Below are 9,656 nucleotides of genomic sequence, written 5' to 3'. Positions count from 1 at the left end.
AATTTCCAATTTCATCGACTTTTTTAATTAAAGAATTATAGTGTATTTTTCTTTGTTAATATATATAACAAGACTGTTTTCTCACTTTTTTTAATAGAAAAATAATCTTTTTTGTGACTGCTAATATGTTTCCTTATTTAAACAATTAAAAATCGTCCGATCTTATTCTTTGTCACTTGCTTTTTATTATCATTTCAAAGTTTTGAACGATAAATGAGCCTGTGACTTCATTAACAGAAAACTTTTCCTGTGAGATTCTCAAGCACTTTCTTGTTATATATAATGTGTGAGGCACACGCATGCACGCACGCACACGCACATAAAATACCGTACATAGATCCCTTTTTGCAAAACAAAATTGTATCACATATACGAAACGGATACTTTTAGATTCACAATCGGTACATCGATGATGGTAACACATTTTGCAAGACTGTATATTTATCCAAGATTCGAACCGCTGCGCTAATAAGTATGTTTGCAAAGAAATCCGTCGAGTTACCATCTAACGAGTTGACGAAATTAACATCTACGTAACATATAATATATAAAATATAAAATCAGCATTAAATTGAAAAAAATGTTTATTAACTGCCAATAAGTCTTGAATCCATGTTCTTTCTCATCTATGTATGTATTTTATGTGTGTAAATTAATTATTAATAAATAAAGAGATAATTTTGAATGCAATCTTTATGGAAAAAATATATGTCTTTGTCTTTTATGTCTGCAAGAAAAGTTCTAGATTCTATTTTCAAATATTTTAAATTCAAATATATATGTATACATATTTATACTTGTAAAAACCGATTTATTACTATGCTATGCGTACAAGTTTTTTTTTTATAACACATTCATTCTTTCATGACAAAAAAATTTTGCATTATTGTATGACTAAACATCGTGTGACTAAAATATCTTAGCGTCATTATCTTTTATCTCTGTTATATTCTTAACTCTTTTGATTATTACACAAAAATGTGATTATAAGATTAAATGATGAAACAAAAGGTTTATTTAGCATTTTACTATCAGCGTAATACGATCAACGTACTATATCAGCTTTGAAAAAGAGGACAGGAATGCTGTTATATAACTATAATACATGTTTATTACAATAATTGAAATAAACAAAAGCTCATATTATGGAGCGATATAAACATTCACATCATATAAATTAATCTAGCGATATAAATTATTACTTTTTATAACGATCAAGCGACGAAATATAACCGTGTCTATTTTAAGATATCAAACTTTGATCAGTGTTGATTCTTATCATTATTTGTATACAGAGCAATTAAAACTTAGGAACACTGTAACAAAAAACTTTATTATCAAAAAAAATAATTTTTAATTCCGGGCCAATCGTAAAATATCTTTAGTACTCGTCCGTTTACGATCGTACAATGTAAACATTTATAATTCACGCGTGATTATTTATGCATGGCGTTTACGATATAGGCCCAAATTTTGAGCCTATTTATTTAACAAGCTGTTTATAATCGGAATATATATATATATAAAAAAGAAACTAAGTATTTTTATATTTTTACGAATTTTACCATTACAGTATATGCTCTTGGGTTTCTATGGATCATCCTATACATAATACCACAAATTTTCCTCGTTCCTCGAGAGTACAGCGTATTATACACATTGTATAAATGTATATATGTATACATATATAAACGGGAAAGTCCCCGGTGCGTGACTTCAATCGCCGTGAAACGTTCGTCCAGAACGCTTCGAGGGAAAACCCGAGTCAGCGTGAAAGGAATCTGCCACGAGGTGCACCAGCAAGCATTACGCTCCGGATGTGAGATAGTCGCTGTTATCGCGAATAGTTGGCAAAGTGATTTACCGGGGTGATTATATTACAATTTCTTTCAACGAGACACACTACCTTGCGATATTGGATATGTTCGAAACTTATTTTATTTTAATTTAGTTGTTAGTTTATAGCGCGCGAAAATATTCCGGTACGTTTCTTTCCGTGCGAACTTCGTCAGCGCGTTCTACGAATAGATTCCACGGGAAAGATTTTATGTAAATGCAAATCCCTGGAAATGCTTTATTAAACGGTGGTAGCAGAAAACTGCCTAAGAGACATATATCCACATAGCTGACGTTCTCCTAATTACTTTTTAATGAAGCTATCGTATACTCGTAAACGCATAGTATGCTCTATTTCTCACAAAACACCGTACTCGTCCGTTTACGATCGTACAATGTAAACATTTATAATTCACGCGTGATTATTTATGCATGGCGTTTACGATATAGGCCCAAATTTTGAGCCTATTTATTTAACAAGCTGTTTATAATCGGAATATATATATATATAAAAAAGAAACTAAGTATTTTTATATTTTTACGAATTTTACCATTACAGTATATGCTCTTGGGTTTCTATGGATCATCCTATACATAATACCACAAATTTTCCTCGTTCCTCGAGAGTACAGCGTATTATACACATTGTATAAATGTATATATGTATACATATATAAACGGGAAAGTCCCCGGTGCGTGACTTCAATCGCCGTGAAACGTTCGTCCAGAACGCTTCGAGGGAAAACCCGAGTCAGCGTGAAAGGAATCTGCCACGAGGTGCACCAGCAAGCATTACGCTCCGGATGTGAGATAGTCGCTGTTATCGCGAATAGTTGGCAAAGTGATTTACCGGGGTGATTATATTACAATTTCTTTCAACGAGACACACTACCTTGCGATATTGGATATGTTCGAAACTTATTTTATTTTAATTTAGTTGTTAGTTTATAGCGCGCGAAAATATTCCGGTACGTTTCTTTCCGTGCGAACTTCGTCAGCGCGTTCTACGAATAGATTCCACGGGAAAGATTTTATGTAAATGCAAATCCCTGGAAATGCTTTATTAAACGGTGGTAGCAGAAAACTGCCTAAGAGACATATATATCCACATAGCTGACGTTCTCCTGATTACTTTTTAATGAAGCTATCGTATACTCGTAAACGCATAGTATGCTCTATTTCTCACAAAACACCATAATACTAATATCACCATTATTACACAGAATTAATTATTCACGGGCAAAGAAGTATTCTTTCTGTTGACGAGCATTGAAACAACCTATATTAATGTTTTCAAGACTCCAATGATACCTTTGTATGCAAATTTTGTGCATTATTCAACGATAGTAAGTCTGAAACGCATATTAGACTACGCATTGAAGATTGAAATGATTGAAGATACAAGATTGAAATTTGATCAATCAGGACAAAGAAATTTTAATTCCTTTTGCTCTAATTAGTCAAATTCCAATCTTTAATCTTCAATCTTCAAGTTTCAATGCATATTCTGATATGAGCTTAACAAATTTTTCTTTCCCAATAAAAAAAAAAAAAGAAACAATTTTTGTTAATATTATAATTTTAGTTTAATTTTTAGATTTTCTTTTATTTTATTTCTTTTTCTTGCCTTTCATTTATTATGCATGTTTCGAAAATATCCGCGCTATCCTGTGACGTAACACATCAGCTGTTTTCTGTCTAACGAGTACCTGGAGTATTCATGCGCATAACGTATTTTTGTATCTGTAGATAATAATGACACACATGATGTTTCTGTTAATTGACTTTGCAACAAAAGTCTTATTGACTCGATATGATAAACTGATAAGAGATGCTTTAAAGTATGTAGAGAGAATGAGGCGTTTATTTTTTTCTGGTTATGTATATATATTTACTGTAAATAGACAATACGTAGTTTTGAATCAATGGAAAACAACCTAAATTCACAGGACATGACACGTAAAAATTCGTAAAATATGCAAATATTTATATCAGAGATATTATTTACATGTACAACTATATATAAATTCTGTTTTACTCAACTTTTTCAATGAAATGTTGTAAAATACCTAATTTATATTATATAAATATAAAAGTTTAGAAGGAAATAAAATGCTCAGCTCTGAAAGTTTTATTATAAAATGGTTCTTCTTTTTTATATATTGAATTACTCAAATAATATAAGCAAAAATCGATTTTATAACATGAACTTTTGAAAGTTTGAGTCATAATATCTATGACTATAAGGCTGTTGAAGATTTATAATCCCACTTTTTTTATTTAGATGTATAGCATTTCTAATTCTCAACCTTGTAAATTATTTACGTACTAAATTTTTCTTACCTCGTAGAGACATTGTCAAACATGAATCATCAATGGATTGTTATAAGTTTTCTAATAGCATATGCACAGCTATCATATAAATTTTATACTATGTACAACAGCTACTTTTATATTTTAATTCTACTTTTATTTCAAAAATTTAATATATACATATTCAAATGAGTCAGTGAAATATTAGTTGGAAGAGTCTAATTTATTTCGTCGCAATAAAACTTTGACATTTTCGTTTGCAGATGAGGACACGTATTTTGGATCTGCTGCTTATATACAGCTCCTTGAATTTTTGTTGTTATGGCAATCTTGGTAAGTTAATATTTTGATATTTAGAAAAATATCTAAATTTATATGCGTATTATCCACATTTAAATGTGATGCAGAAGAAGATTGTACCGATGGACCGGATGAAGATTACTGCAATGAAAACTTTATTGTGAGTATTACACAACTCATACAAATTCTATTTTTTATCAATTGTCTTCCAATTTTTATCTATTTTGAATTTATGAAAACTTAAATTATCAAATCTGGACAGCTTTTGTCTTTTATCTACAATTAGATTACATGTGTATTCTTAATACACATTGCAATCTCTTATCTTAAAATTTGAAACAGTTCCAAAAGCTCTTATTCTTTTATCTGCAGACAATATATCTATATTTGTCGGTGTAATCATACTTTCTGTGCAAAAATGTAATGAGATCTATTCTTTTCAAATATTCCGCAATAGTAATTATCTATTTTAAGAAATTATGTCATTATTCTCTCTTTTATCTATCAATAGGAAGTACAATTTTTTATCATTAAAATAACAGTTTTGTTTGTTGCAAAAACATAGTCAGCACCGGCCCAGATATCAACACCAGATTCACCAACTTATATAGCAGCTGTAGTAGAATATCACCCAGAATATACAACAGATAGTAATGAGACTTTGAAGAAAAATTCTGATGCATATGTCGAGCACATTAAAACAGCTAGGGTACATGTAAGCATTTTTAAGAAAAGATTAATTTTAAATATTTCATATAAGGATTATAAATGTAGTTTGACACAAAGTATATCCTTGCCAATACACATTCTGTACATAAAAGTTATTTAAAACATTTAAATATACTTTTTTTTTAGAATGCTGATATAATTGTTTTCCCTGAAGATGGATTAACAACAGTTAAATTTCCCAAAAGGGAAGAAATGCAAAATTGGACAACTATTATTCCTTCTGCTTCATTTAATTATACACCTTGTACTGACAGTACTATTGAAGTCAGTGAGGTATGTATATTGTGTATTGTAAAATCTTTTAATACCACAAAATGAGTAATCAAAATTTTTAATTATTATAAAAAATCTACAGACACTGAAAAAGATATCATGTGCTGCAAGAAACAATACAATCTATGTGGTAATCAATATTGCTGAGAAACTGCCTTGCATTGAAGATGTATGTCCAAAAGATAAGATGTTTTATTATAACAGCAATGTTGTATTTGATCGTACGGGAAAGATTATTGCCAGGTATCTTTATTATCATTAACACTGCAATGTGTGTGTATCTAACATTATACTGATGTCTAATTATGATAAATAGATATCGTAAAACGAATCTTTTTGGCGAACAACAATTTAATGTGACATCAAAACCGGAAATAGTGATTTTTGATACTGATTTTGGAGTCAAATTTGGAACTTTTATATGTTTTGATATATTATTTCACGAGCCTGCATTACAATTAACAAGGGTTCATCAAGTTACTGACATTGTGTATCCTACAGCATGGTTTTCTGAAGCCCCATTCTTAACAGGTAAATGTCATAGATTTTTTCTGCCTGATAATTTAGTTTCATCAAAAATATAGTATAAAATAGGATATTATTTATTTTTTCAGCTGTACAAACACAAGCAGGATGGTCATTTAGTGAAGATGTAAATTTTTTAGTTTCCGGTTATAATGAACCTGCTTCTGGCAATACCGGCAGTGGAATTTATTTAGGTAATTAAATTTACATTTTATATGTTGATTATAAGAGATTTTCACGCAAATATCTGTACAAGATAATATATCATGCAGGTCGTGAAGGAATAGGTAAAGCAATAATGTCTAAAACTACACGCGATGAAATATTGGTATTTGAAGTACCCAAAAAAAAAAAGGTATTTAATAAAGACCATCATGATCATTCAAACGACTACGATCATAAAGTTTATAACCATAAAAAGGAGAATATACACGAGGAATTATGGAGAAAGCAATTTTCAAACACAATGGCAGATAACGATACCATATTTTTGATACATGATAATATTAATGTCTTTGAAACATTTTCCTTGGAAGGAAATGTCACGAGAAATGTTTGCAAGAATAACTTCTGCTGTGATTTTAAAGTAGAAGTTGTGACAATAGATCCAAGTAAAAAATATCGTTTAATAGCTTTTAGTGGTATTCGTCTTTATGCTACCGTTGAAGCTGGCGTACGCGCATGCGGTATAGTTCAATGTTTAAATGATTCGGTCTCATCGTGCGGTTCTGTACATGATTCGAAAACAGTATTCAGCAGAATTGAAATTGATACAACGTTCTACGATTATAAGAATATTTTGATCATGCCATCCACGTTACGTTCAGATTTACTTCCTCTTTCCGAAAATTGGACGTACAACGAACATACTCATGATGATCATGTGCACATTAGTATGCTCTTAAATAATAATACAAATAATCTAACAACGTTTGGAATATATTCGAGATACTTTAATAAGAACAATGCAAGTAGAATAGTTTTTGATATCTATTATTTTATAGCCTTATTAGTAAGTTTGTGTCTATCAAGATTGTAATTTGTAATATTTTATGCATGCAACAGTATTGTACACATCTATCTATGCATACATTAAATATATACAATATATATTATTTTTTTTATATACATGTTTAGAAATTGTATCTCTTGTGTATAGATTTAGATGTTAATGATTTTTGAATAACTTTAATATAGTTCAACTATTTCACTTTCAAATTTTAATTTTTGATATCAAATATATTTTGTGTGTACGCGCGCATGTGTGTATGTGTATCTTTTATATTATTGACAATTGAAGTAAGAAAAAAAGACATATAGAAATATTATGAAACTTCAGATATTAAACGTATGTATATACATGTCAAATAAGCTATAGTAATAATAAATGTATCGATAATGTTGCTAATAAAAATGTCTTTTACAAAGCCATACGTTCTCAATATCTTCATCGCGAATTACGATAAATATCTATCATTCTTGCTACAACCGTATCCAATAAACCGTAAGTATCTATATATGAAATATAACTTTTTTATATACTTTTGAGATAATTTATATTATTAATTTATTATTATTGACAAGAGAGTATGTAAATGTAACGAGTAATGGAATATATTTTTATATATGTCTTTAATAAACGACGAAATCATTATATATAATTATTTTCATATTATTTCGATTTAGACTTCAAAAAATTGTACAGATATGCCCATACTGATATACCGAGGCCTAATTTCGAAGAATATCGACGAAAATCTACGCAAGATCCCGAAAAACCGGCTGCGAAAAATGCCGATAGAAGAAAAGCGCTGAGCTGCGTTGCCTCTTTCAGTGCGATTCAAAAAGATTTTATTTAAGATATTTATACTGCTTTTATAACATTTGTTGGTATATCATTCATTTAAAAATGTCTCTTTTCTACGATAATATACAAATATACAATACGTTAAAGAGAGAGCGTACAAAATTAAATATATATATATATATATATATATATGATGCTTTCAGCTGGTGGAGTTGCTGCATTGTATGCCTTCAAAGCTCACTTATTACATCATATACTTTTCTTGTCGCCTTCGCGAGATATATTAGCGGAAGCTCAATTAGAAGCGAAATTAGATGATATACCGGAAGGAAAAGTATCGGTCATTAAGTGGCGCGGAAAACCTGTTTTTATTTATCACCGGTAAAAGGTCTAATGCACATTAATAATTATAAGCCAAAGATAACAAAAATTCTGAATAGTTGCTGTTTTAAAAAATTATTACTCAATTTATACATTCCACTTTCATCTAATATTATTTAACTAAATTCATTTTTCGAATTCACTGTATCATTCATCATCAGAAATTTTTATTTTGGTTTTTGAATTTTACACACACGTATTACATTTACGTAATTCAAAATAAATTTCCGCACACCGTGCAGTCGATGAACTTATTTTCGGTGACCAACAAGAATAATATTATTTATTAATATTTACAGGTCTCAATCGATTATCGAGCAGGAGAGAGCCATGAACTTATCGGAGCTACGCGATCCGGAAACGGACGACAACAGGGTCAAAAGGCCGGAATGGCTAGTCGTGCTGGGGATCTGCACGCACTTGGGATGCGTACCAATTCCGAATGCCGGCATTATACCGGGCGGTTTTTTTTGTCCGTGTCACGGTTCGCATTTTGACGCGTCCGGTCGCATACGAAAAGGCCCGGCGGCGACCAATTTAGAGATACCCGAGTACAAATTCATAACCGACAACAGGATCATTATCGGATGATGTGTATATTTTTTTAGATTGAAATAGATATTAAATGAGTATGAATCAGCTTATGTGACATCGTTGTAGGGAATATAATTTTTTTTTTCCCCACGATACGACACAAAAATCAAAATCGAAAATTTGTGGAAATTATATAAAACGATTTTATAAAATTCTCCAATAATATATAATTAAAAATAAAGTTTGATTTTTTGATATAAGAAATATAAATATAAGAATTATAAATTTTAGAAGGAAAATATTTTTGGATATTGTCTCTCCTCATCTCTCACACACAGAGAATAATAATTTTAATTAATAATCTTTTTTTAAAATAAGGGGTGTCACCGTCCATGTCGCTTTTCCAAATATCAAGGTGACGTCAAATGACGTCTTAATAACGTCTTAATGACGTCATCTTGCTACTTGAGTTTAGATTAAATAAATTAAAATAAATATTAAAATTCTAATGGAATATATATATATGTACATACCCGACGATGATTCTGCAATTAACTGCATTTTTGTTCCGATGAAACACACTTCGGCGAGGAAATAAGGTGAAATATGCGGAGAAGCTTTTGGTCGAATTCGAACACATATATATACACATACACAGAGACGCAATTACCGATACTTCCGAAATCGCGATATTGGCATACATTAGGTATTTTCACGCGTTAATACAAACACTTCCGACAGTTAATTTTGCTTTGACGATTTAGATTTCGGCGAGAAAATAACGCGAAATACGCGTTTGCTTTCGGTTAAACTCGACCACTTACACATACACAGAGACGCGGTTACCGTTACTTCCGAAATCACGAAATAGACATATATTGAATATCGCACACGGTATATTCATGTTAAGACGAACACTTTCGACAGTTTTTACTACGGCGAAATACATTTCGGCGAG

The 9,656-nt window shown here is 30.6% G+C and overlaps 2 protein-coding genes across 10 annotated transcripts; both read left to right on the top strand.

Moving 5' to 3' along the window:
- Nucleotides 1–1,686: 1,686 nt before the first annotated feature.
- On the top strand, nucleotides 1,687–7,410 carry LOC115238083 (vanin-like protein 1). Of its 9 annotated transcripts, none has more exons than XM_029811623.1 (9): nucleotides 1,687–1,868; nucleotides 4,413–4,482; nucleotides 4,557–4,609; nucleotides 5,015–5,164; nucleotides 5,305–5,451; nucleotides 5,534–5,694; nucleotides 5,768–5,982; nucleotides 6,066–6,170; nucleotides 6,249–7,410. In XM_029811623.1, exons 2-9 carry the CDS (start codon nucleotides 4,413–4,415, stop codon nucleotides 7,013–7,015), a joined length of 1,668 nt encoding a protein of 555 aa, XP_029667483.1. In that variant the 5' UTR covers nucleotides 1,687–1,868; the 3' UTR covers nucleotides 7,016–7,410. The 9 variants fall into 9 exon arrangements, with proteins under 9 accessions (XP_029667483.1, XP_029667489.1, XP_029667487.1 ...); XM_029811627.1 differs by lacking the exon at nucleotides 1,687–1,868 and adding an exon at nucleotides 2,496–2,690 and having other exon boundaries at nucleotides 4,560–4,609; XM_029811622.1 differs by lacking the exon at nucleotides 1,687–1,868 and adding an exon at nucleotides 2,508–2,690.
- On the top strand, nucleotides 7,375–8,784 carry LOC115238090 (cytochrome b-c1 complex subunit Rieske, mitochondrial-like). Its single transcript, XM_029811645.1, has 4 exons — nucleotides 7,375–7,480; nucleotides 7,663–7,809; nucleotides 7,987–8,164; nucleotides 8,464–8,784. The coding sequence occupies exons 1-4, from the start codon at nucleotides 7,375–7,377 to the stop codon at nucleotides 8,753–8,755; spliced, it is 723 nt and encodes a 240-aa protein (XP_029667505.1). The 3' UTR covers nucleotides 8,756–8,784.
- The last annotated feature ends 872 nt before the right edge of the window (nucleotides 8,785–9,656 follow it).

The sequence above is a fragment of the Formica exsecta genome, unplaced genomic scaffold (genome assembly GCF_003651465.1).
Source record: "Formica exsecta isolate Colony F162 unplaced genomic scaffold, ASM365146v1 scaffold32, whole genome shotgun sequence".
Classification (NCBI taxonomy): Eukaryota; Metazoa; Arthropoda; class Insecta; order Hymenoptera; family Formicidae; genus Formica; species Formica exsecta.
The sequence above is the reverse complement of the archived record's forward strand: the minus strand, read 5'-3'. Positions and strand labels throughout refer to the sequence as shown.

Coding starts and splice junctions, on each gene's coding strand:
- LOC115238083 (XM_029811623.1), top strand. CDS start 4,413: ATGAGGACACGTATTTTGGATCTGCTGCTTATATACAGCTCCTTGAAT. Junction 4,483..4,556: donor TTGTTGTTATGGCAATCTTG/GTAAGTTAATAT, acceptor AATGTGATGCAG/AAGAAGATTGTACCGATGGA. Junction 5,983..6,065: donor TGAAGCCCCATTCTTAACAG/GTAAATGTCATA, acceptor TTATTTTTTCAG/CTGTACAAACACAAGCAGGA.
- LOC115238090 (XM_029811645.1), top strand. CDS start 7,375: ATGTTGCTAATAAAAATGTCTTTTACAAAGCCATACGTTCTCAATATC. Junction 7,481..7,662: donor ACAACCGTATCCAATAAACC/GTAAGTATCTAT, acceptor ATTTCGATTTAG/ACTTCAAAAAATTGTACAGA. Junction 8,165..8,463: donor CCTGTTTTTATTTATCACCG/GTAAAAGGTCTA, acceptor TAATATTTACAG/GTCTCAATCGATTATCGAGC.